The 27,830-nt window shown below is 41.6% G+C and overlaps 1 protein-coding gene across 1 annotated transcript; it reads left to right on the top strand.

Moving 5' to 3' along the window:
- The first annotated feature begins 1,631 nt into the window (after positions 1-1,631).
- LOC149276072 (angiogenic factor with G patch and FHA domains 1-like) lies at positions 1,632-27,830 on the top strand. The gene is made up of 14 exons (XM_089503931.1): positions 1,632-1,988; positions 14,069-14,171; positions 14,474-14,670; positions 15,347-15,478; positions 16,175-16,363; positions 18,903-19,167; positions 23,997-24,108; positions 24,618-24,669; positions 24,898-24,999; positions 25,494-25,659; positions 26,013-26,095; positions 26,219-26,346; positions 26,934-27,033; positions 27,636-27,830. Exons 1-14 carry the CDS (start codon positions 1,632-1,634, stop codon positions 27,828-27,830), a joined length of 2,181 nt encoding a protein of 726 aa, XP_089360057.1.

Genomic DNA, 27,830 nt, shown 5'->3' with positions numbered 1-27,830 from the left:
AGGGCAGCACCCCCAGATCCTCTCTTAAGGAGAGTCTCTTCACTGTTTTGAGCACTTCAACACAACATCATATCCCACCTCAACACAACATCATATACCACCTCAACACAACATCATATCCCACCTCAATATCATATCCCACTTCAACATATCAACATCATATCCCACCTTAACACATCATATCCCACCTCAATATCATATCCCACCTCAACACGACATCATATCCCACTTCAACACATCAACATTATAGCCCACTTCAACACATCAACATTATATCCCACCTCAACACATCATATCCCACCTCAACACAACATCATATCCCACCTCAACATCCTATCCCACCTCAACACGACATCATATCCCACTTCAACATCATAGCCCACTTCAACACATCAACATTGTATCCCACCTCAACACATCATATCCCACCTCAACACAATATCATATCCCACCTCAACACAACATCATAGCCCACCTCAACATAACATCATATCCCACGTCAACATCATATCCCAGTGCTCCGTCACAGAAGGTTGCATAGGAAATATGTTGCATAACTGATCTGGTTACTGACCTCTCCACCTTTCCCATTGAGGAGCAGTGCATGACAGAGTCTGATCACCCTATAGGTTGATCCGTCCCGAATAATCAAGACCCCGAACCTGCCATGGCCAGAATAAACTGATTAGATGTAATAATGCTATAATTTACTTAGAGGGTAGTAGATAAGTGTAACAGCCTTGCAGCATAATTGTTCACAAAAGGTTCATAAAGTAAAGGAATTCAAACATGGGATAGGCATATGGCTCCTTAATCTAATACGAGACCAACGACTGATTACGGTCTGAGTCTTCACATCAAAAAAATGTGGGGGGACTGGATGGGTCTCAGGATTATGTGTTTTTACAATCTAGGTTTCTTTTCCTCATGTAAATATTTGTGGTTTTGTGAAAAACAGCATTTCTGAGAGTTGGTAAATCCGTTTACATGTGTGATTAGGGCACACGCACACACGTACATATTTTACCCATCACCATACCTGGGAACTCTCCGGGGCTTGGCCCAGAGACTCCAGGTGAATCGCCGCTTCTCCAGGTCACTACGGGGAATCTCTGAGTCACAGGAGCAGTGTTACGCCTCGCCCCACTCCCTTCCCATTAACAATAGTGTGCCCCCACATCAGCATCCTGTCCGTATCTTATTATGTGACCATGGAACAATTGGGGAACATTTAGCTATTTATTATTATCTTTTATTTATATAGAGAGCCAACAATTTATGCAGCGCTTAATCTAATCGGTTACATCATTTAGAAAGAAAATGTTTTTTTTTTTATAATTTGATTTCTATGATATGATTTATAAGCCCGTGTCCTGCTGTTTCAATACACATTATCCCGACATTTAGGGCTGTAGAACACCGTGATAAATTCATATTCTGCGCTCCAGCCACTGGTGGAGACAGTAGAGAGCCGCTCTTATTCAAAAAGCAGTAAGTGATGTCATCCAACTGCGACGTTTCTCCAAGAAGTTTGTCTCTTCGCGGCTACCGTCCTGCAGCCTGTATTTCCTGGTTATTTAGTGGGGATTCAGTATGTGAAGTTCTCCGGGGTGCTTGCGGAGGAGCCCACCATGGCCCTGAATGTAGAGGGGCTCGGAGACCCAACTGCTGATTTAGGGTCACCTTCGGACGAGGCCTCTTGTTCTCCAGACCTAGATGGCGCTTCCCAGGGTAATAGGGCATCGTGCAGCGGAGACACTGCCGAGTCAGAAGAACACGAGATGGGTAATGGCCCCTCGCCTCCCTCGCCTGTGCTTGGATCCCCGCGGATGGAGAGTTCGACCGCTGATCTGTGTGACAGGGTGCGGACCCTTGAGAAGGAGCTAAAGAGCTGCCAGGCAGAGCTGCACCGGATCCAGAGACAACTGAGATGCAGCGAGCGACTGCACCGGAGCACCGAGATCCAGAACCAGGAGCTCCAGCGGCAGGTGAGCACTGAACACTGATCTTTAACGTGACCAAAACCGGGGACAGAAAAGATACCCCTGTACCCAACACTCTTACCCTTTCCGGTCATTTTTGCCCTCAACAACCGAGACATGATCGTCCAACGCCCGCTGTTGTGTGATCCTTGCCCAGCCAAGTGTACCGGTCATCAGACGGTAGAGCTGGCTGGGCCCCTGCATGGATGTTACTTCTCCATGCTTACTATAAAGCTGCGGTGGGGTATCAGCAGGCAGTAATGCTCACTTATCTCAATAATCTATAATGGGGAGGAATGCCCATAGACTATAATGGAAGGGAAAAGAAAATTTTGAAATAGTATTTAGACCTTTGGCACACATACTCCCTTAGGACACACATGTGATCTAAAACTCAGATTACGTTGGATTATAGCTGTTTTCTAGACTTGTGCATTCGTCTTCGGGCGAACATGAAAACGAGCACGAAGAGGCCGTTTTTTTGTTCGTTCCGAAGGAACGTAGAACAGAATACAGTGCCGGCAAACCGTAGGCGAAGACGAAGACTCACAATCACGAAGATTCGAAGATTCTTCGTGATCGTCTTCGTTTTTGCCGCGCAACCGCCAAAATTTCAAACAGGAGTGAGCTGATCCTCGTCTGTCCAATCAGCTCACTCTTGTGACGTAACGCTAAGGGTCTCGTCCAATGCCTGTGCTGCTGTTTTTTTAATTCTGAAGGCGCCTTTATAAGACCAGAGCTTGCCTGAGAGATCCATTCATTTTTCGCTGTGACTGCTTTGGCAACACTGCTGTGCTGCATCCGAGCGTTACAGAGAGATTGTTCTGTTCTGTGTGAGACTGGTAAGCCTTAGCCTGCCATTTCTCACTGTGTACTTCATCCTCACTTCAGTGCTACTTAATTAATATATTTAATAATAATAATTTGATTAATTTAATTTTTTTAAAATTAATTTGTCATCAACTTTAGTGTAAGTGCTGTTGAGTTGACAGTGCACCCAGTGCCTCAGTGGCACTGGGGTGCCCTTGCCCTGGGCTGGCACTAGTGCCTATTGCCTGTCCTGCTTAAATAAATTAAATAGAATTTATAAATTACAATTTAATAGAATCTATAATTTAATAGTTCATTATAATATTATATATATATATATATATATTTGTCAGTCATATATATATATATATACTATAGTATACTAGTGTAGAGTGTACTGTAGACATTCATCTACTAGTGTCTAATTTAAAATCAGTAATATTAATTAATATAATTAATAATTGAATTCATTATAAAATTATATATATATTTGTCAGTTATAGTTAGTAATAGTATACTAGTGTAGAGTGTACTGTAGACATTCAGAACATCTACTAGTGTCTAATCTAAAATCAGTAATATCAATAATTCTCTAATTCTTTCTTATCTTAATAGTTAATTAAATTAGCTATAAATAAAAGTAATAATATTAATTAATTACTACTAGCGTATAGTTCAGCTAATCTTATTAGTACTGGTGCTGCAGCTCTATAGTTTGTGCTTTGTTTTAGCAACAGTAAGAGACCAAGTCAATTTTTCTTAATTAATCTTTCATTTTATTTCATTTGTTTTGCTCACCTCAGTCCATCAGTGAAGTGAACTTGTTGGGCTAGTGAGTGCAGCCGCATAAGTGCTGTGTTTTTTTTTGATCAGCAAGCAGTGACGTTAACTGTTTTGCAAAGATTTTCTCATTTATTTTACATTTTATTTCAATTTTATTAAAAGTACCCTTAGTGTTTTGCTCACCTCAGTCCATCAGTGAAGTGAACTTGTTGGGCTAGTGAGTGCAGCAAGCAGTGAAGATAACTGTTTTGCTGTGACATTTTATTTTATTTCTAATTCTTTTCAAGAAAAATTGACTGTGACGAGCTGTACTAAGCAAAGCTTCAAGCTACTAGCTGTAGTACTAAAATAATTCTAATCTTCTTTAATCTTAATCTATAATATATTATAAATAATAATATTCTAATTCATAATCTATAATATAAGTAATTCTAATTCTAAATTCTAATTCATAATCTATATTCTTCTATCTATAATACATAATATATAAGTAAATTAGTTCTAATCTATTAATATTATATAACTTAATATTAATTAATAAATCATATACTGAATCTGATTTAACCTCACTTTAGCTTAGTGGGTTTGAGAGCGTCTGCCTAGAGGTAGACTTATAGTAAGGAAATATAGCTTTAGGCTAGCATAGTGGTAGGCTAAGCTCTTAGGCCCGTGTAAATTCAAATTAAAAATAAAATACTGCTAGTTATTAAATAGTTAATCTTGAGTTAATAATTTCAATAACTTTAGGATTTTGGCAGATTGCACACAGCACAGTGCAGTAGTGCATAGTTTTACTTTTTAAGCAGTAGCACTGAAGAGAACTTCCTCTAATTTTTTTGTCTTTAATTCGTTTTTCCTTTTTTTTATTTTTATTTTTTTATTTTTTTTTTTATAGTTTTTTAAACACTACACTACACTACACTACACTACACTACACACACAACACAAAATTTGAAATGGATCCTCCTTTTGGGACTAAGGAGGGACAAGCTCCATCTACCACCACCACCACCAGCACCACCACCAGCACCACCACCAGCTCTAAGATGCAGCCTTTGCGTCAGTCTAGTCGGCCAAGTAGGCCAAGCTCTCGCTTATCATTTGGGGAAGCATTGCTTGAAGGATCATCAAGTAAAGGAAAGGCACCAAAAGCAGGCAGTAGTAGTGCGGCTAGGCCCACAAGCTCTATGGTTTTTTACGGAAAGCCTAAAGCACCAGAAGCACGTTCAAAGTTAAAGGGTAGCACAAGTAGTACCAGCCCAGTGACTAAAAAGAAGTGCCTTTTGCCCCAAGCAGCATCTTCCCCATCCACCAGCAGCATGCAAGGTACCAAGCAGAGCCAAATTAGCAGCAAGACTCAGAGGGGTCCCAAACCAAAGCGATCTCATTCCTTTGTAGGGAAAACCACCACCACCACCACCCCCGCCTCTACCACCACTAGTGCTGCGCCTACTGTTCCCACTGGTACCGCCACGCCATGTCCTCCTAGTACCTCTAGCAAGCCACCAAGTCCTTACAAAATTTTTGTAAAGACAGTTAGAGAGAGGGCTACACATAGTGGAACTCCACCTAGCGAGGTAGCAGAGGAGCCTGAGACTGAGAGGCCAAGTGCAGAGTCTATTCTTCCTGCTCGCACTACTACTAGTCACGAGTCTCACGACGATATCAGTCTTAGCTCCAGCCTAGCAGGAATTCCATTCGATCTGGCTAATGAAGAGCTAGACTATGAGCCAGAGGAAGTAGAGGAGATGAGTGGTCAGGAATCAGATTCCTCAGGGAGCAGTGTCCAAATGACTAGTGCACAATTTTCCCCTGAGCCTCCACCTTCTCCGCTACGATCATCACCATCACCACCACCAGCAGCAGCAGCAAAACCTAGCAAATCTAAAGCAATTAGCAGTCCCACTATGGCCAGTACTGTTACCACCAGTCCCACCACCACTAGTTCTGCCTCTGTTCATCCACCCCGAGCAGTAAGAGCAGCACCCAAGGCACACTCCAAGGCTATGCGCGCCCCAATTTGGGAGCACTTTGAAAATGTTGAAGAAGGGCGCTATGGAAAGTGCAAACATTGTGGGAAGCTAATAAGCAGAGGGAAAGTGTCTGGCCATTTTACCAGTGCTAGCATGAAGCATCACCTCAGCACTCAACACAACGCTGTGCTATTGGGGAAAGATGCAGAGGTAAAACTTAGTGCAGGCAGCATAGCTGGTGGCCGTGGAAAAACCCCAACAGCTTCTTCTTCTGAGCCAATAGCAGCAGCAGCAGCAGCAGCAACTAGTGCTGGCAGCCAGAGACCAAGGCAGGTTGGAGCACTGCATGCCCAGCCCACCCTGGAAGAATTTGGGGCATTCCACTCCAAGAGAACGATGCCCAAACAGCAGGCCAATAAAGTAACGCGACTTATTGGTCAGTTCATTGCTGTTGGAGGGGCATCCTTCTCCATGATTGAAGGGGAGCCTTTCAAACAATTGATGGCGGCTGTGGCTCCACAATACACAGTTCCGTCACGTTCCACTTTCAGCAGGAACATTGTCCCCTCGCTGTATCGGTCCTGTGTTGCAGCAGTGAAAGAGGAGCTTTCCAAGGCTGCTGGTCAGTGTGTTCATTTCACTACAGATTTGTGGAGTGCACCTAGCGCCCAGCATGCCTTTCTTTCTTTGACAGCACACTGGTGGCAGCCCGGTGTGTCTAAGGAAGTTGCTGCAGCAGGCTACCGATCATTCCTTCTCCATGCAGAAGTGATGGATGAAAAGCACACTTCCCAAAATATTCTGCATGCGATTAGGAAAATGTTTAGCCTTTGGGTGGGAGCAGAGGCGGGCACCAATGTTGAAGTTGGTTTTGTGGTAACTGACGGAGGTGCCAATATGGTGAAAGCGCTGCGAGATGGTCATATTGTTGGTGTGCGCTGTGCAGCCCACATCATCCATCTTGTAGTGAAGGCAGCAATGTCAGAAGGAACTAATGTGGCAGCAGTAGTTCTGTCCCGCTGCAGAAAGATCGCTGGGCACTTTCACCATAGTGTTAAGGCTAGCCAACTTTTGAGGGAAGAGCAAGAGAGGTCAGGTCTTCCCGTACACTGCCTACGTCAGGATGTCAGTACACGGTGGAACTCCACGTTAGACATGCTCGAGAGGATTTTGGAGCAGCAGAGGGCAATCCATAATCTTGCCTCAGAGCACAATATTGGGATTACCTCTCCATTGAATAGGGAGGATTGGACAGTGATCGCCCAGCTAGTGGCAGTCCTTAAACCATTCAGGGATGCCACAGAAAATTTAAGCTCAAACACTGCCAGTCTGGCCCAGGTAATCCCAGTGTTCTCCCATCTAGGCAGCAAGATGGATGTGTTCCTTGGAAACCGTGAGGCTGTTCAAGGTGGCACTCTACATCCTGACGTAGCAGCCATAGTCAGGAAGCTGAAGGATCTGCTAAAAGTACACCTTCGCAAGCGAATGGAAGAGAGTCCCGAAATGATGCTAGCGTGCCTTTGTGATCCAAGAATTAAGGGAAAGCTAGCTTTGAAATTCAATGTTCTCAGTAGCTACCGGGAGCAATTGGTCAACAAGGTGCGTGACTGGCAGCGTAAAATGGGAATGCTGTCCGAGGAGGGTGAGGTGCAGGAGGAGGAAGAGATGATGTGGTCTGCTACCCCTAGCAGCAGCATCAGCAGCAGTGCCACAAGCAGCACAACACAGCTGAGTGGAGCAGCTGCGTTTTGGGAAGAGGCACTTGGCAGTATAGTTGGACCATCTGACAGAGCTAGCAGCAGAAAGGAGAGTAGTGCTGCTGAAATGGTCAAACTTTACCTCTGTGAAGTTCCTTCTGCTCCTAATGTTGATCCTCTTAGCTACTGGGATGAAAAGAAGAGTGTGTGGCCTGCACTCTCATGGGTTGCGCAGCAGCTTCTATCATGTCCGCCAACCACTGTTCAAAGTGAGCGCGTGTTTTCTATGACTGGAAACATACTGAGTCCACAGCGCTCACGCATGGCACCTCATCTGATGGAGCAGATTGCCTTTCTTAAATTCAATCTGCCCAAATTGGGTTACCCAGCTCTTAGCTTGGAAAGTTAAATTTTTTCTCTCTAATGTTTAAGGTAGTTTCTCCCCCTGGTTGCACTTGCTGCGGTGTGGCAATGCCTGCTACCTCCGCTGGTGTAGCCAATTTACGCTAGGGCCTAGTGTCTGAGCTCTGTAAGTCCGCTCCCAAACGCCTAGGACTGACAGTCTTTGGATGCTTTGCCCTGGGGTGAAACAGGTGAGTGGGTCGTCAATTGCCCACTCATTCACCTTTTTCCGTTTCCAACGCTGCTGCTGGTGGTGGTGCCAGTATCTTTTGCCAGTTCGCTTCCTGGCTGAAATCATGCCTCAGATGTCCCTAATGGAAAGGGTAGTTTCTCCCCCCTGGTTGCACTTGCTGCGGTGTGGCAACGCCTGCTACCTCCGCCGGTGTAGCTAGCTTATGCTAGGGCCTTGTGTCTGAGTTCTGTAGGTCTGCTCCCAAACGCCAAGGACTGACAGTGCTTGGATGCTTTGCCCTGGGGTGAAACAGGTGAGCGGGTCGTCAATTGCCCACTCATTCGCCTTTCCCAATTCTGCTGCTGCTGGTGGTGGTGCCAGTGTCTCTCTTCAATGCCAGTTCGCTTCCTGGCTAGTGTCATGCCTCGAATGTCCCTGATGGTAAGGGTAGTTTCTCCCCCCTGGTTGCACTTGTTGCGGTGTGGCAACGCCTGCTACCTCCGCCGGTGTAGCCAGCTTACGCTAGGGCCTTGTGTCTGAGTTCTGGAAGTCCGCTCCCAAACGCCAAGGACTGACAGTTTTTGGATGCTTTGCCCTGGGGTGAAACAGGTGAGCGGGTCGTCAATTGCCCACTCATTCGCCTTTTCCAATGCTGCTGCTGCTGCTGCTGGTGGTGGTGCCAGTGTCTCTTCTCTGCCAGTTCGCTTCCTGGCTAGTGTCATGCCTCAAATGTCCCTTATGGTAAGGGCAGTTTCTCCCCCCTGGTTGCACTTGCTGCGGTGTGGCAACGCCTGCTACCTCCGCCAATGTAGCCAGCTTACGCTAGGGCCTTGTGTCTGAGCTCTGGAAGTCCGCTCCCAAACGCCAAGGACTGACAGTGTTTGGATGCTTTGCTCTGGGGTGAAACAGGTGAGTGGGTCGCCAATTGCCCACTCATTCGCCTTTCCCAATTCTGCTGCTGCTGCTGCTGGTGGTGGTGCCAGTGTCTCTTCGATGCCAGTTCGCTTCCTGGCTAGTGTCATGAATCAAATGTCCCTAATGGTAAGGGCAGTTTCTCCCCCCTGGCTGCCTCTGTCTGCGGTGTGGCAACGCCTGCTACCTCCGCCGGAGTGGCCAGCTTACGCTAGGGCCTTGTGTCTGAGCTCTGGAAGTCTGCTGCCAAACGTTTAAGACTGACAGTGTTTGGGTGCTTTGCCCTGGGGTGAAACAGGTGAGCGGGTCGCCAATTGCCCTCTCATTCGCCTTTCCAATTTTTCAATGCTGCTGGTGGTGGTGGTGGTGGTGGTGGTGCCAGCATCTCTTCTCTGCCAGTTCGCTTCCTGGCTAGAGTCATGCCCAAAATGTCCCTAATTGTAAGGGCAGTTTCTCCCCCCTGGCTGCCTCTGTCTGCGGTGTGGCAACGCCTGCTACCTCCGCCGGAGTGGCCAGCTTACGCTAGGGCCTTGTGTCTGAGCTCTGGAAGTCTGCTGCCAAACGTCTAAGACTGACAGTGTTTGGGTGCTTTGCCCTGGGGTGAAACAGGTGAGTGGGTCGCCAATTGCCCACTCATTCGCCTTTTCAATGCTGCTGCTGGTGGTGGTGCCAGCATCTCTTCTCTGCCAGTTCGCTTCCTGGCTAGAGTCATGCCCAAAATGTCCCTAATGGTAAGGGCAGTTTCTCCCCCCTGGCTGCCTCTGTTTGCGGTGTGGCAACGCCTGCTACCTCCGCCGGAGTGGCCAGCTTACGCTAGGGCCTTGTGTCTGAGCTCTGGAAGTCTGCTGCCAAACGTCTAAGACTGACAGTGTTTGGGTGCTTTGCCCTGGGGTGAAACAGGTGAGCGGGTCGCCAATTGCCCACTCATTTGCCTTTCCCATTTCCTTTTCCATTTCATTATTTTCCTTCTGATACACAACCAACCAAACATAACACACACAATAACACATATAACACATATAACACACAGTGACATCACACATAACACACATACACACACACTTACAATGCACAAAACACAAGGACCTTTTCCTTGTTATTTGCCCTGGCCTTCACTCACTAATAGCATTACATTAACACTATAACTCACACTTCACCCTATAACATTTTTCCATCCACATACCTGCCAACAGACCCAACTTTTTCAGGGACAGTCCTGCTTTTTTCCAGTCCTGTCCCATCTAATTTAGCTAAACTAGGTATGCAAAATGCAAATACACATAGGTAGTTATAGCTCGGTAGGTAACGCTACTATAAACATTTAATAAATATAATCAAGTACTAAATAATAAATCTAACTTTAAAATACATTTAAATAAACCCCTATTTTTTTTTAAAAAAAAACATTAAAATTAAATTATTATTATTTAGACATAATCCATCTTTAACCAAACCAGTGCACTGCTACTAATCTTAAACATAACCGTACATTAACCCTAAGCTATTTTTTAGTTCTTGTCCAACATTTTTCCATCAGCATACCTGCCAACACACCCAAGATTTTGGTGGACAGTCCTGCTATTTTCCAGTCCTGTCCAATAAGTAAGTTGGGTTGTTGCAAAGTATGCCATTGTAAATAGGTAGCAAATGTTAGGCATGTAAAGTGGTCCAAAATCAATTTAAAAATGTAAAATATTCCCTATTCTTTTATTAAACATCTATGGACAGTACACCTCGGTATGTGTGTGCAACTCTATTGGTCGTTTCGGCAGGGGGCTCGCCTGCCATCAACGAATGAAGTGCATTCTGCAGTTCTGCAATTCACTCGTTGATGCCAGACCAGCCCCCTGCCGAAACGACCAATAGAGCTGCACACACGTACCTTCACGGCAGCTGCTGCTGCTGTGATGTGTTATTAACCCCGTATTAACCCCTGCTAGGCAACCAGGAGGAAAACGAAGATTAAACGAGCACGAAGAATGTCCGCGAATATTCGCCCGAAGAGAAGACAGGAACGGGCGAATATTCGCGGAATACGAAGATATTTTTTTTCCCCGAAGACGAGCACGAAGACGAACACGAAGAGCCCCCTGGTGCCCAAGTCTACTGTTTTCTATGGAATGACAGGTGAATGACAGTTTTGAGGGAATGCCCATAGGATATAATGGGAGAAAAAATAATATTGTTTTTTTTGAGAAAACCCTCTGACATATCATATAGATCTTTGTCATGTATACTCCCCTAGTGCAGTTATAGGTTCTAAACCTAATATTAAGTGGAATTATAGCTGTTTTCTATGGAATGACAGGTGAATGACAGTATTGATGGAATGCCCATAGGATATAATGGGAGAAAAATCAAACCTGTTTTTCAGACAAAACCCTCTGAAAAATCATATCGATCTTTGGCACATATACTCCCCTAGTACAGAGACAGGATCTAACACTCAGATTATGTGGGATTATAGCTGTTTTCTATGTAATGACAGGTGAATGACAGTTTTGAGGGAATGCCCATAGGATATAATGGGAGAAAAAATATTGTTTTTTTAGAGAAAACCATATGACATATCATATAGATCTTTGGCACACATACTCCCCTAGTATAGTTATAGGTTCTAAACCTCATATTAAGTGGAATTATAGCTGTTTTCTATGGAATGACAGGTGAATGACAGTATTGATGGAATGCCCATAGGATATAATGGGAGAAAAATCAAACCTTTTTTTCAGACAAAACCCTCTGAAAAATCATATAGATCTTTGGCACATATACTCCCCTAGTACAGAGACAGGATCTAAAACTCATATTAAGTGGGATTATAGCTGTTTTCTATGGAATGACAGTATTGATGGAATGCCCATAGGATATAATGGGAGAAAAATCAAACCTGTTTTTCAGACAAAACCATAGATTCCATGAAGGAAAAAGAAAGAGCAAAAGAAAATTGTGACATATTATTGTCTATTGCAGCTGCTTGTTACCAACTGGCAAACTTATGTTTTATCAGAGAAGAGCGGATGGCGTACTTGTGTGAGGACTCAATTCAACAAAATAACAGTTTTATCAACTTGATACAGACCTCATGGTGAGGTTGAAACGTTGTTGCTGTCTTCCTTTAATAAATCTGCCTGAGCTGGAACCCTTGAGTGCCTGGAGCCTTTATTTATTTTGATCTACTGGGGAGCTGGCCCTTCCTGGCACAGTTAAGCACCAGAGTTCCTTTGGTGTGTGTGCAGATTCCTCATTCTGGTGACCAACATATTACAAGTGTCACCAGTGTTCAAAATGACAAAGATCGATATGATATTTCAGAGGGTTTTGTCTGAAAAACAGGTTTGATTTTTCTCCCATTATATCCTATGGGCATTCCATCAATACTGTCATTCACCTGTCATTCCATAGAAAACAGCTATAATTCCACTTAATATGAGGTTTAGAACCTATACCTGTACTAGGGGAGTATGTGTGCCAAAGATCTATATGATATGTCAGAGGGTTTTCTCTAAAAAAACAATATTATTTTTTCTCCCATTATATCCTATGGGCATTCCCTCAAAACTGTCATTCACCTGTCATTCCATAGAAAACAGATATAATCCCACATAATCTGAGTGTTAGATCCTGTCTCTGTACTAGGGGAGTATATGTGCCAAAGATCTATATGATATTTCAGAGGGTTTTGTCTGAAAAACAGGTTTGATTTTTCTCCCATTATATCCTATGGGCATTCCATCAATACTGTCATTCACCTGTCATTCCATAGAAAACAGCTATAATCCCATATAATCTGAGTGTTAGACCCTGTCTCTGTACTAGGGGAGTATATGTGCCAAAGATCTATATGATATTTCAGAGGGTTTTGCCTGAAAAACATGTTTGATTTTTCTCCCATTATATCCTATGGGCATTCCATCAATACTGTCATTCACCTGTCATTCCATAGAAAACAGCTATAATCCCACATAATCTGAGTGTTAGATCCTGTCTCTGTACTAGGGGAGTATATGTGCCAAAGATCTATATGATATTTCAGAGGGTTTTGTCTGAAAAACAGGTTTGATTTTTCTCCCATTATATCCTATGGGCATTCCATCAATACTGTCATTCACCTGTCATTCCATAGAATACAGCTATAATTCCACTTAATATGAGGTTTGGAACCTATAACTGTACTAGGGGAGTATACATGACAAAGATCTATATGATATGTCAGAGGGTTTTCTCTAAAATACAAGTTACATTTTTCTCCCATTATGTCCTATGGGCATTCCATCAATACTGTCATTCACCTGTCATTCCATAGAAAACAGCTATAATACCACATAATATGAGTTTTCGATCCTGTCTCTGTACTAGGGGAGTATATGTGCAAAAGATCTATATGATATTTCAGAGGGTTTTGTCTGAAAAACAGGTTTGATTTTTCTCCCATTATATCCTATGGGCATTCCCTCAAAACTGTCATTCACCTGTCATTCCATAGAAAACAGCTATAATCCAAAGTAATCTGAGTTTTAGATCACATGTGTGTCCTAGGGGGAGTATGTGTGCCAAAGGTCTAAATGCTATTTCTTAAGCTTTTATTTCAAAATCAATTATTCTTTTCCCTTCCATTATAGTCTATGGGCATTCCTCCCCATTATAGTCTATGGGCATTCCATTTTGTCATTCGTTTTAGTATGTCCCCTGGGAGTATAGACCATCTGGGAAGGAAGCTGCTCCTGGCCCCCCTCACATAAACTCTGCCCATCATTCTGTAATCCACCATCCCAGCAGAAGGTTTCAAATACCTTTATCTGTTTTACTAGTGCAACATATATACAGTGTGTGTGTATATGTGTATATATATATATATATATATATATATATATATATATATATATATATATATATATATATATATATATATATATAATTAGGGTGTGTGCTTAACGTGCGGACCTTGTATCTGCAAATATAGGAATGATGGGTCCGCTTGGTGAATATCATCGTGCTGGACCTTGTGTGATAATCGTTTTTGGGAATGAGCTTTACATAAGGAACACTCGGTTTGTTTTTGATGCAATTGACAAACGTTTCAAACTCAGTCTAGCACAGTTCGTCACCATCAATGACATTGTTGTTGTCTTTTCTTATCTGTGTTTCGCGTGTCAACCAACGGAGCTTCTAATAACGTATTAATCTAGGTTTTATTTAAATGATCGTCAAAATAAACATCTATGCCAAAGCGGATGACATTTAAATATCACCGACATGATCTCCCATACTGCACACCAGTGTTCAGAAGATTTTTGAGTGTTTGAATGTGTATTTTTTTTGTGTTGTTTTTCAAAGGTTGAAGACCTTAGAAGAGAAATCTTTGAGAAGAATAAAACTACAGAGGAGAAAACGGACCAGGAGGTTCAAACAGAGGACCATTCCGCTTGGTCACATTCAGGTAACGCATGGAATCCCATTTATTCAAATGTCCTGTAAGCATAAACATGCTTCTGGTAGTTACGAAGCCAAGATGGCACACAGAAGCTTGGTTGGATTCTACATGACCCGTCCTACATGACTCTCTTCCTTCCTTTATGTAGCTCCAAAACTCAAACAGAACTTCACTTCTAAGGCCTTGGAGTTTCTTTGTACCATAGCTCCCCCCGCGTTCATGCATACGGTGACCACCACATCATTTATAATGGTTTTCAAGTGTTGCAAGCCAGTTATTTTCTAATTTGGCAATGTGTTCCTTTCTAGATTATTATTATTATTCTTCCTATGCAAATTATTACAACACAACAAATGCCCATGAAGTGGCTGCCAAGGAAGATGGAAGCAGTAGCGGCGCGGGTGGGCTGGAGCAGGCTGTTGCTGAACCAAAGGAACCTTCAGAAGCCGTCGGTAGCGGGTATACTGGAGAACATTCAGAAGTGGCGTATGATCAGAATGCTCTGGTATGGTACTTGTTATTGAGAATTCCAGCAAATCGATTATAATACATTACATTTACTTATATAGCGCCAGCTTTACTTTGTTAAAAGGTTTTTCCCCTCCAAGTGAATGAGTGTGAGTGAGGTTACAGAAGTATCCATGACGTTTTAATTTAAATATGCTTGCAAAGTCAATTTTTCTTCTATCAGGAGGACATTAGTTAGTGGCTGAAACTTTTGAAAAATTGTTTATGTACAAAAACGTAATTTGAACCAAACTAGAATTACAAAGTGAAAAAATGAATATACAGTGGCCCATGTTTATAGGAGATTGGATTTTGTGGATAAGTGAGCACTTTATTCCATAGTTGATCCAGTGGGGATTAGTTATAAAGAGCAATTCTGGTGCAAACATTGCATAAAATTTGTCTTATCGCCACTTTTAATTGCGCTTTATCAATAATCCCCAGTGTCTGATTTTTAACCCGACAGGAGAGCTTTTACAGCACAACTTTTGGCATAATCAGATTCATTACAGCTATACCTATGGTTTGTTTTTTTCCTTTTCAATAAGATTTGCTGACCCGCTGTAGCCCTTTCATGGTTAACAATCAGTTTTGTTTTCATGCATAAATATTTGGCATTTAACGTCTATGTTGTGTGTGTCTGTGTATAAACACATATTTTGTCTCCATTTAAGAATGAAGAGGGGGAATCTCTTGCGGAGAGCTTGAGAGCAACTGCAGAAGCTGCCCTTTCACAGACTGGATATACATATGACGAAAGCTCTGGGATGTACTATGATCATAGTACTGGGTTTTATTATGACTCGGTATGTTGAATTACAAAACTGATATTAGTTTTGGGCCTTTTTTTGGCAGTACAGACCTGGATCAAGGTGCATAATATTGGGTTAAGTTTATGGATCATTACTTTATATGAATGAGAGATGTTTTATGGGCATTGGGTCATTCATATTCTAACAAGGGCATTCTTGCTAGAAGGTGGATAATGGCACTGGGTCAAGAGTCAAATCAAAGCTACTTTACAGTTGCCATTACGGTGTGGCACCAGTCCTACCCACAGTATAAGGGCAAGTGATCTTGATCATTCTCCCATCAATATCCAGGAGTGGGATGGTGGGCAGAGACTGAGGTCATCTACTAGTAGCAGCTCACACTGTTGTAAAATATATGTATATGTGTGTGTGTAAATAAATATATATATATATATATATATATATAGCCACTGAGAAACCTCCAATACACACATCTAAATGTAATCATCACAAGTGCAGCTCAGGTATTTATGTGAATGTTACAGGTTTAAGACTTGGATTAGCATTTCTAGATAGGCCTTCTAAATGAACAATGAACGATTCTATCTTCTAATTTGTAATGTATTTATAACTGCAGATGACCAAAAACCTTTCACCAGCTTCTCCAAAAACATTATCTGTGAAATAAGATTAAGAATCCAGAACCTCACTTAACTATGTATTTAACCAGCCGTTCAATCTTTTGTCAAGGAAACTCAACTCTATTACGACTCTGCTACCGGCATTTATTATTACTGCGATGTGGAGAGTGGGCGCTATCAGTTTCATTCACGCGTCGACCTTCAGTCCTTTACCGACACAAATTCTCAGCTAACAAAAGATAAAAAGGCAAAGAAGAAAAGACGTTTACCGCCCAACAACACGCGGGAAGAAGACAAAGTAAGTAAAACAAATGCCACCTTTTCTCCAGATCGCGTTAGAGGGCCTTAGACGGTCTCGTCAGTTATGTTCATCTGATAGTATGCATTTGTGCTTTTCGTCTTGAGATCAGCAGAAGAATCGTGATGGTTTTTTGGCCATGTAGCTCTATTAAGTAGTTAGAGGCTGTTGTTTTTTATTTAACCTGAGGATGATGTGTATGTTGGGAAACATATAATTTGACGTCAGGTAAGAGCCCATCTAGACTGCCCATTTTTTTCTGATGTAAAAGCTCCAACCTTAATCAGTCCTTGGTCTCCTCTTAGATTCATGGTAGCCATATGCCTACCACATACATGTTTAAATTCCCTCGCTGTGCTAGCCTCTACCAGTTCTGCTGCCACGATCCTCCTGATTATTAGTGTATTAGTGTTCTCCCTTAGGAGTCAAGAACCTGGAGGAAAACATCTAAACCGTCGTGCCATAAAGAAATCAGCCTAGTTTGGTTAGGTAGCCATTTACATACCATCCGATAACTTCTAAATAACCGTGGTAGATGTTTATACAGGGAAGGCGTTTAAGCGAACATGGGATAGGCATAAAGCTCAGCTAGATAAGGCTGGGGACCAGGTATTCAGAGGTTGGGCCGGACGGTTCTTATCTGCCGTCACATTCTATGTTTCTATGTTATAATGTAAATCTCCAGTGTTCTTGAAGTGTGCTGAATGGTTCAAAACTAACCCAGTTTTAATTAAAGTGGTAATACATATATATATATATATGTTTGTGAAAAAGTTGAGTTTTCCCAGTAAACAAAAATAGCAGATGTATTACTGATCTCCTGAAAGCTTCTCTGGCGGGTGTATACTGGATTGTACAGCGATGTCAATGTATTGAAGGCTAGGATTACGTTTTCTATCGTAGAATCTTAGTTGCAGTCATAGTAATTATTGCTATAGGAAAGTCTGAGCGGCGGGGTATGTAACTCGCACTATAGGGGTTGTATTTAGTGGCGTGGAAAGCCAGTAGTTGACGGAACGTTTCATGCAGTGTGAGTTTGACTGTTCATCCTGTCTTTAGGTGCATCATTTGACAAACTCCCTGGCTAGTTTGAAGATTTCTTCTTTTGGATACACCCCACATTTAAAAGGTAGAGTTAACTTGTTCACATCACACCTTGTTTATTTTTTGCTATTTACTTACGATTCACACGGGGGTTAGCTGCATCACATCCAGGTACGTGTTCCATTTGGATTACCAGTCCGTATTAGCAGCAAGTTATCTTTCACACAAGTGTGATAAACCGGTATGAAGCACCCAGCCCCAGATCTCTTCCTCCTAGAGGTCTCGTCTATGGAAGTCCTTCCCGTGGTGTGTGTTAGATTGTATAGGAGTCTGTGTGCTTGTTCCTTCTTGTCTTGCTCTTTTAAAGTTGTGTATATATGCCCATTTTGTGGTTACATTAAAATGGAACAGTTGTGGCGTATGATGGTAGTATTAAGCCCGAAAAGCATTTTTATGGGAGGTTGGGAAAAGATTTGAAGGCTTAGAGGTTTGGGTTTTTTCCAGTATGGTAGATGTTGCCAGATGTGTTTAAATATATATTTTTAACTAAACCCCATGGCCACTTTGGAACACTTGTTTGGTGTTTTCTGGAACATACAGTGTGATAAAAACACAAACCTGAGGATTGTGCTTTATTGCGTTCTGTGTGATGGTTCCGTTTTGTCAGACCTGATGCTTTATTCAGAATTCTCTAGTCTCTGTTGTTCTTTACGCTTCATGTCTCAGCAGTCCAAGAATCATCTGATGAGTCAAAGCAAAAGGCCAGGTCTAATAGTCATTGCACTTCTAAGTGTTTATCGTCACCAAACGTGTAGTAACTCAGCATTACTATCCAAGAGCTTTAATCTCTGATTAATTTTTTTTCCCCTGATGGCAGAATTTGAAGTAGCTTAATTAGGGTTTTTTTTTTTCTTTTGCCTTCTTTTGGATTAAGAATAGGAAGCTTCGGTAGAAGGGTTGAACTTGATGGACTTTGGTCTTTTTTCAGCCCTACGAGCTTTGTATGTAACTGTGTGGTCTTTCTTGGTGTCTAATCCAAACGAGAAGAATACAGGAGATCACTGCGTATAACTAACTCTATCACATGAGTTTGCAGTATAGTATAGAGAATGAAACATGCGCTTGATAACGGGAGGTCTGTGAGACACTGTAATACGCAAATTCGGCATTTATATGCTCTGTTAGAATATATTTGGTTTTGAAGAGTTAGCTAAATAGTTTGTTCTTTGCGTTCCTGTCCGCCCCTAGGCAATCTGTTTTGTTGCACTCTGCTATGCCTTTAAGATGAAATAGCCAATTCCTGAATTTTGTAGACAGCTCTAATATTGCCATAAAAAAAATAATTGAAGACCTCCGTTCACCTTTTATCTGTGTAACGTTCTGGGAAACCTCAACTTTCTCCGTAAATGGTTCAATGATAAGTCACTTCGGTCACTGTATCGCTTCAAAGCGGCTTTGTGTCCCTCAAACGCATCAAATGTTTTTTTTCCCCAAGGGCTCAGAGGAGGTGAAAACATCTGTAACGTCATCTAGCAATAGCACAGCTCATGACAGGATAAGTTATTTTGAAAGGGAGGCGATTGCCTGTGAAAGAAAGAAGGCTAAGCTGGACAGTTATAATGTAGACATCAGAGAGAGCTCCTCGTCTTCAGAGGAAAGTGAACCAGAGGAAGGTGAAATCACAGAGAGTGAGAAGGCATCCAGTGATGAAGACATGTCGAGTGGAGATAGTGTAACTGCAAACGACTCTGAGATTGAAGGTGATCTCCTATTTCTATAGATTGCACTTAAATGATACCCCGAGTGTCTGAAACACCTTTTTTTCCACCAGGCTGTGAAAGTTAGACCTCAGTTGTATAGCTGGATATTCAGGTCAGGAGAGAATTGAAAACGTATTACCGTAACGTACCTGGAAATGTTCAAATATGTGCCTTGACGTGGCGGGTGAGCTTAATTATGCTTTGGCCAATTCATATAACCAAAACCTCTCATTTATATTATGTTTATATATTTGTTGCCAACTTTATTAGGGTGAGAAGCGCAGACAGAATTTTGTTTTTTTGTATACATTGTACAGCCAACACACTGTATTTGCAGCATGCTCACACTGTTGTATTATTTGAGCCTGAGACTAGCTTAGTGCACCGACATTTTTTCTTTTCGATGTTCAAATATGCCAAGGGAGTAAATAAGGTTCAAGAGGGGAAGCATTTATATTAAGTAAATGTGTTTCAAAATTTGATGGTGTGCTGTAGAGGGTGGAAGACTGATGGGTAATATAATATGAAATATGCCAAAAAGGGTAGTAGATTCCTGAAATTCAAGAAAGCTTGGGATGTGCATGAAGAATATCGTAAAAATTATTAAAAAGAGGGCAAGCAATATGGCCCGATTTGGTATTTTTTTTGTTGTTGCTATGAATGTCTAGGACAGGTTTAGGTTAGACATTTAGGGCAGCGGGCCACCTTTCTACTGCAGACCTCTGTCACGTTCTACACTGTACTGGAAAAATCACCATGATGTACATGTAGGTGATATGGTGATTTTCCTCGTTCTATGCTAAATTCAGCTTCCAGGGGTTGCAAATTATGGTTATTGGGCCAAATGATGTCTCCCTGCCCACACTGGACTATGACAGAGGAGCTCACCTCAGTAAGGTACATGCATAGAGCGGGAGAGTTCAGTCATAGCTTTGTGGAATGATTTTTCATGGTAGGAATGAGACCCGATCTTTCAGTATTGCATGCTCTTCAATGGAGGACCCCTAGGGGCAGCTAGATGTGATGCAGACCTACTTAGTACAGAGTGTCTGGCATATAAACACATAGAATAAACAGAAGCCCAGCTCGTCTGCCTGTTTTTTTTTCCTGATGTAAAGCCTCAGACCTTAAACAGGCCTCGGTCTCATCATAGATTCAGGATAGCTTTATGCCGAGCCCATACAGGTTTAACCCCTTAATGACAATTGCCGGTCCTGGCACGGCACGGAAAAGCATGTGCTTTACGACAATTGACGTGCCAGGACCGGCACGTCTTTAAACGGGTGCAGAAAGCGATCTACTATCGCTTTCTGCACCCAAAAAGCGTTGCTGAATGCCTCGACCTCGAGGCATTCAGCAACGCCGCGATCGGCACGAAGGGGCCATCTCTGGCCCCTCCACGGGGCGTCAACATCCGCCATACTTTGTATGGCGGCGGACGCCCGTTTTAAAAGCGTTTAGGAGGCGATCGACGATCGCCTCCTAAACTTAAATGGTGTCGCTGGAATGCCTCGATCAGGAGGCATCCAGCGACACCAAACACTAACCTTTTGATGGGCTGTGACCGCTCCGGAGAGCGGTCACAGCCGCAGCTGCCGGCAATCTTCGCCATCAAGGAAGATGGCCGCCGTCCTGTAACAGGAACCACAAATTTTAAAAGTTCGCTAGATAGTCCAGACCATCTAGAGAACTTTGGCTCCACTTGCAGGTTGAATACAGGTACTGCATTCACCATGCAAGTCAATGGAGCCCAGCTTTCTAATCACAGTGTGATTAGTAAAAATAAATTAAAAAATAAAATAAAATTAATAATAATTAGAAAAAAATAGTAAAAAAACAGTAAAATGTAAAAATCATTTCCCACTGATGTCACTATCAGGGGAACCTCCAAGTTGAAAAAAAATGTTACATTTTTTTTAAAAAAAAAATAAAATAAAAAAATATATATATATATAAAAAATATATTTTTGTGAGCAAGTCCTAAAATTAGCATATTAGCTTAAAACAATTCTCGCATGGAAAGAGTTAAAATACTGGCATATTAAATGCCCGTGGGGTGTCTACTTTTAAAAAATGTATGATTTGATGGGGTAAATTGAATGGGCCGGGTTCAACAACGTCCCAATTAACACGGGGGGAAGGATGGCCACACATCTAATTTCCAATTAGAAAAATGCACACGTACCAAATGTGGCCTTTTAGTTCCCCCAAAAAATGACACACCCATGCATGTGGGGTATCACTGCACTCAGGAGATGTTGCTGAACACATTATGGGGTGTCGTGTGACAGCGGCATATACCAGGAGCTGTAAATTCATACATAAAGTAGGTGTGTGTGGGAAAAATACACACACAAAAATATTACTGCAAACTTTGAAAAAATGCTGGTGGTAAAATATGTGCATGCAAAGAGTTAAAATACCAGCATTTAAAATACCCTGTGGTGTCTAGTTTTGAAAAATATATGGTTTTGTTGGGCACACTGAAATGGCCTGGCTCAAAGATGTACCAAATAGGGCATGGGCAGTGGATCCCAAATGCCAAAGTTCAACATTGAAAAAAGCGCATGCCCCAAATGTGGCCCTTTTGCCCCAAAACAGCCAGGCAAAATCATTCATGTGAGGTATCGCTGTACTCAGGAGATGTTGCTGAACACATATTGGGGTGTTTTGTGATAGTGACATATACGAGAACATTTTAATTCATACCTGAATTAAAATGTGTGTGGAAAACCAAATGCAAAAAAATGACTACCACAAAGTTTGACAAAGACTGGTGGTAGATATGGTGCATGGAAAGAGTTAAAATACTAGCATTTGAAATACCCTGGGGTGTCTAGTTTTCAAAAATATATGGGTTTATTGGGCACACTGAAATGGCCCGGCTCAAAGATGTACCAAATAGGGCATGGGCAGTGGATCCCCAAATGCCAAAGTTCAACATTGAAAAATGCGCATGCCCCAAATGTGGCCCTTTTGCCCCCAAACAGCCAGGCAAAATCATTCATGTGGGGTATCGCTGCGCTCAGGAGATGTTGCTGAACACATATTGGGGTGTTTTGTGATAGTGACATAAACTAGAACATTTTAATTCATACCTGAAGTAAAATGTGTATGACAAAACAAATGCAAAAAATGACTACCATAAAGTTTGACAAAGACTGGTGGTAGATATGGTGCATGGAAAGAGTTAAAATACTAGCATTTGGAATACCCTGGGCTGTCTAGTTTTCAAAAATATATGACTTGATGGGGTAAATTGCATTGGCCGGGTTCAAAGATACCCGAAATGGCACATGGGGGGAAGAATTACCAGATTTGGAAAAAATGGCTTTGAAATAGCAAAACGCTACCTGTACTTATTGCCCCATAATGGGTAGAAAAAAGCAAAAAGACATAAAAGCATTGGGTATTTCTAAACTCAGGACAAATAGTAGAATCTATTTAGCAGGTTTTTTCATTACCTTTTATAGAGGAGTAAAAGATTTTTCAACTAAAAGTTAGAAACAGTCATTTTTTTCTAAGTTTTTCACCATATTTTATACTTTTTTTAGTAGTAAATAATAAGATACAATCAAAACAATGTCATCTAAAGAAAGCCCTTCTTGTCCTGAAAAAAACAATATCTAATGTGTGTGGGTTCAGTAAACGGGAAAGAAGAAAATTACAGCTAAACACGAGCAGCGCAGAAATGTTAAAAAGGCCATTGTCACGAAGGGTACAAAAAGTAAAATCAGCCTTTGTCTCGAAGGGGTTAAAGGGACAAACCAGCCTGCCCATTGTCTACCTTTACCTTCAATGGAATGAAACCTGTCCAATGCTCAACTAGTCTTCAGCTTTATTGGAATTGAAGTGGACTTTATCTTGAGTACCAGCCTGGCATGTTGTTTCTCCGTGAATATACATGTTACTATTTGTACTTTAGTCCACTCAGTGTCTTCCATTGAATAGTAACTTGTATCTTGATATATAGTAGGTAGATCACTATGTTTACTTAATTTGGCACAGCCCCGAATGCATATTAAAGTACTGTCCATGACACATCCACACTGTGAGCTTTAATATGCATTTTCCAAAACTGAAAAAAAAATAATAAAGGGCTTACCTGAGATAGAAGCTGCAGCTGCCACGTTCTCCATGGATATGCGTTCGGCTGAACACGTTACATTCATAGAAAATAGAGTAAGGAAAGGGGTAAACACGTATGGGGTGGGTGGGTGGGGGGGGGGGATTCTGCAAAATCTCCAAGGATTTGTCAAGAGGGACATCACAAAAAAGGACCACATACATAGGTATGCATTAAAGTGTTTATGATGGCTGGTGTGTCCCTTTAAGTTTTATATTATTATATTATTTTGCTGCAGCTTCTCATAAAGGTCCCCCCCACTAAAGAAAGCATGTAAAATATGGGACTACATAGGGCACTGGAGTGTGCATTTAAGCAGACACAGAAGGTGTGGGGCGTCCTGGGAGTTGGACCTAAAGACAGATGGAAGCCAATATACATTTGGTTACCGGCTGCTAAAGGCTGCGTAGGTGACCGTTGCTGCGCATTGAAAAACAAATAGGAAAATATTAAGAATTGGGTTAGTTTGTAAAACGTAAAACACCCTTTATTGTGCTTTCAGAAGGGTATAGTTTATGGATGGGTTTGTGATCTGTTGATACACAGAAACGTGATACACGTTTTAATTATATGCTTTTCTGAATTCATGAGTTGACTGTTTTTAGTATTATTTCATCGCATAAATCCTAATGGCCTTGATGTTTTTTTAATTATTGATCCTGATGTTGAGATTTTTTTTATTTATTTATATAAAATCTTTTAGATGTGGAAAAAATCTGGCCTCCCTGCATTCGAGTAATAGTCGTGCGATCGCCAGCGTTGCAGAAAGGATCTCTGTTCATCATTACTGCTGTGAAAAGCGCCACCATAGGAAGGTATGTACCTTGTATGTGAAACGCACAATATATGACATCATCTGTAAACTAAATAATTTTCTTTGCATGTTGCATTCAGGATTATTGTTTGCTAATTTTAGTTGTGTTTTACTTGAGAGCTGTTGTCTTCTTGCCATGTTTTATTTTCACAGCAGATTCAGCATCTACTCTGCCCATTTTTCCTGATCAGACCTTAACCAGGTCTTGGTCTAGTTTTATATTCGGGATAGTTTTATGCCGATCCCATGCATGTTTAAATTCCCTCATTGTATTAGAAAAATAACGCACAGGGAGTATGTTACAACTTAAGAATAAAAGAAAACCGAGAGAATCTGCCACGAAATATCCTACAATGCATTTGGAAGAGACAGAGCTGGAGGAATCTTAATCTGCATAACCTACAGAACATAAAAAATAACCGTTGATAGATGGACACCGTTACAGTTGCTGCTGAAATGTGACCCCTCAGAATGTAACCTAATTAATTATTTTGTATTATCCCTCCCTAGAGAGAGAGGCATGGGGCACACAATAAGAATCCCAGAGCTTGGCGTCAGTAAGGTACGTTCGTTCATCCAGGAAAAGGCTGGACCCGACCAAATTTTTATTATGTTTGATTTAATGAAATATTGAGTGCAATATGTGAAGTCTACTGGAGACACCAGATAAACAAAACCTTATGTCGGCCTATGTTTACCTGTTTGCTACATATAAATGCATACTTATCAATGACTTTAAAAAGGCCCTTTTTGTCTCAAAGCCGTGCTTTTTTTTTTCCGTGTCTTGTAGTTTCATGCCGAAGTCTACTTTGACAACGACTTACAAAGCTATGTTCTTGTTGATCAAGGCAGTCAGAACGGCACAGTCATTAATGGCAACCAGATTCTGCAGGTAACTCTGACAGTGCTATTTGGAGTGTTTCGTTGAAGGTGATACCCGTTATTGGGGGGTTATAGAAAAAGATGGCGTCCCGTAAGCTTTTAGAAACTCGTCGTGACACCGTCTCCATCTCGATACAGCTCTATACATTAACAATGAAATATATTACCATACCATGAGAGGAGCCCTCACAAAGAAGATAAAAAGAATCTCCTAATTTAATCTTGACCCATGAGCTGAGTTTGGGCTGTTAACATCTCGTAGTGGTAGTGGTAGTGGTAGTGGTAGTGGTAGTGGTAGTGGTAGTGGTAGTGGTAGTGGTAGTAGTAGTAGTAGTAGTAGTGGTAGTAGTAGTGGTAGTGGTAGTGGTAGTGGTAGTAGTAGTAGTAGTGGTAGTGGTAGTGGTAGTGGTAGTAGTAGTAGTAGTAGTAGTAGTAGTAGTAGTAGTAGTAGTGCCATTCAGCGGTTTGTCATGGTCAATGCAGATTCTGTGTTCTATGTTGCAGCCAAAGCAGAAATGTGAGCCATGTGTGCTGGAGCACGGCGATGAAGTGAAGTTGGGAGAAACCGTTCTTTCCTTCCACATCCACCCTGGCAGCGATACCTGTGACGGATGCGAGCCGGGCCAAGTTAGAGCTCATCTGCGACTCAATCAAACGGAAGAGAGTTCTGGTAGGACAGCAGATTAATGATGTCTGCCATGGTCTCCTCACCAAGTGCTTGTCTATTTCTAAGCAAAAAAACATCATGTGTATCAAAATCATTGAAAATATTAACATTGTGAGGGCTGCTAACCTAGACTTGGCCCAGAAAAGCACCCCCAGCTACCTGCACACCGTATAATAGTAAAAATGAGACCTATTTACAGATACCTTAACTTTAATGACTGGAGCAGAAAGTAACAGCCTGTATTTTAACATTTTTGATCCCTGAATGGCAGTTATGCTGATCCTGGCTTCTTATTTTGGTATAATTGGAAAAGTTCTTATGCCATTGTGCCCCTTTTTTTCCCCCCCCTTTAACAGCAGGCCCCGTATTAAACAAAGAAGAGAAGGAGCTATTAAGAAGAGAGGGTCTAAAACAAATAAGAGTGAAATATGGTTTACAGGTAAGATGATTGTTGGGTTTTGTTTAATTTGTCCCAAGGCCAGTGAGAATCAGTAGCTATATTGCCTTGTGGAGTTTGGGCTCGCTATGACAATGTTATATAATCATAAATGTATGTTTGCAGGGTGCGGATTATGAGGCAAATAAGGCTGTGAAAAATCCAAAGTACAAAGACCGGGCAGGCAGGCGCAGACAAGTCGTAGGAAGCGAAGGCAATTTCCAGAGGGATGATGCACCAGCATCTGTACACGTGTAAGTGTGAGATGTGCGTCTGCAGTTGGACATGCTCTACATGTGTGTTTCACACAAGTATTTTAATGTATTGTGTTGCTGGAAAGTACTGGTAAAGAGCTGTAGAAAGAAAGCAAGTTTGGGAAAGATGGTAACTTTATTGGCTAACTGAAGTATAAAGGATTACTTCTTCAGTCTTATACTTCAGGTAGCCAAAAAGTACCATCTTTACCAAACCTGTCCTTTCTCTAGAAAATAGTTATACAGAAGATGATGTACGTAGGCTTCTAAGTGTGCGTTTAAATATGAAGTACATAAAATGAAATCTTGTCTTTGTAATTTACAATTTTAAAATGTATCGTTTCATTCTAGATTAATGAACTGTAAGAAAGAAAGTAACTTTTGCGACATTCCAAACTTTTGCGCACATACATCCATACATTGCTGAAAAACATACTTTGACTCAGGGTTTTTTTTTTTTTACCTCTTTGTATGCAAAATCTAACCAAATAAAAGGGATACCTCCCAGATCATGTTTTGATTTTACATTGTTTTGCTGAAATTTAGTTTTACACTAATTGTTCTGTTTCTGCTTTCTTTTTATAAAGTGAAATTAACGATGGCAACAAAGGGAGGAAAATGCTTGAGAAGATGGGGTGGAAAAAGGGAGAAGGCCTCGGGAAAACCAGCGATGGCATGAGAGACCCGGTATGTTTTTTTTCAGCTGAGTTCCCCAGACATTGGGGGGGTTATGTGTAAAAATGGGACTTTGAAGCAAAGTTTTTTTTGGTGTTTTATGTTACGATAGGAACCAGCAGGATTGTCCTGTTAACAGGAATCTTCATTTATTTGCTAAAATCTTTACCATAACCCCAATCGTGTTCCAAAGTATGGGAGTTTTTTCTTTTCTTGTGAGGAGAGAGTTGGCAGCTATTACATAAAAGCAATCAGGGTTCTATTCACTAAATGGAGAGTCCGTTTACTGGCACATTTTCCTAGCGCACTGAGCTGTCCCTGTATAATGCATCATTTAATGGGTAATCAAACATATAATATGTTGGCAGATAAGAACCATTTGGCTCTTTTTCCTTTCTGTAAAGACTTGAAATTTCATCAGTCCTTGGACTTGTCTCAGGCTCAGGATATCTTTATGCCCATCCATCTTTAAAGCTTAAGTCAAGAGACAGGGGAAAAACTGCTGATTTTGGCTGTTCGGAATGCACACACAAGGAGCTAACCTATAAAACGAATTATTTACAATATCATCAATGCTTTATTTTTATCTTTTTTTACCCATTTTGTTTCACTAGATTCAACTTCAGCTTCGCCAGAAGGCGGCTGGTTTGGGGTCATCCACCCCGTCTTCCATTGAGGAAATTCGGACTATTACGCAGAATAAAAAGAACTGGGAAAAAGCGAGGGAGCGCTATGCTGAGGCCTTTCCGAACAAACAAACTAACAATGCAAAGAAATGCATTTCCTGGACTAAGGAATCTGCGGAGTGA

Source organism: Sceloporus occidentalis, unplaced genomic scaffold (genome assembly GCF_023333645.1).
Source record: "Sceloporus occidentalis isolate IW3139 unplaced genomic scaffold, rSceOcc1.0.p SCAF_248, whole genome shotgun sequence".
In the NCBI taxonomy this organism is placed as follows: Eukaryota; Metazoa; Chordata; class Lepidosauria; order Squamata; family Phrynosomatidae; genus Sceloporus; species Sceloporus occidentalis.
Note: the sequence above shows the minus strand (reverse complement) of the source record. Positions and strands in the feature narration are given on the sequence as shown.

Bases quoted from the DNA above. Each gene is read 5' to 3' on its own strand.
- LOC149276072 (XM_089503931.1), top strand. From the start codon at position 1,632: ATGGCCCTGAATGTAGAGGGGCTCGGAGACCCAACTGCTGATTTAGGG. The intron at 15,479-16,174 runs GTATGTTGAATT...TCTTTTGTCAAG, and splicing joins CTGGGTTTTATTATGACTCG to GAAACTCAACTCTATTACGA. The intron at 19,168-23,996 runs GTGATCTCCTAT...AAAATCTTTTAG, and splicing joins AAACGACTCTGAGATTGAAG to ATGTGGAAAAAATCTGGCCT.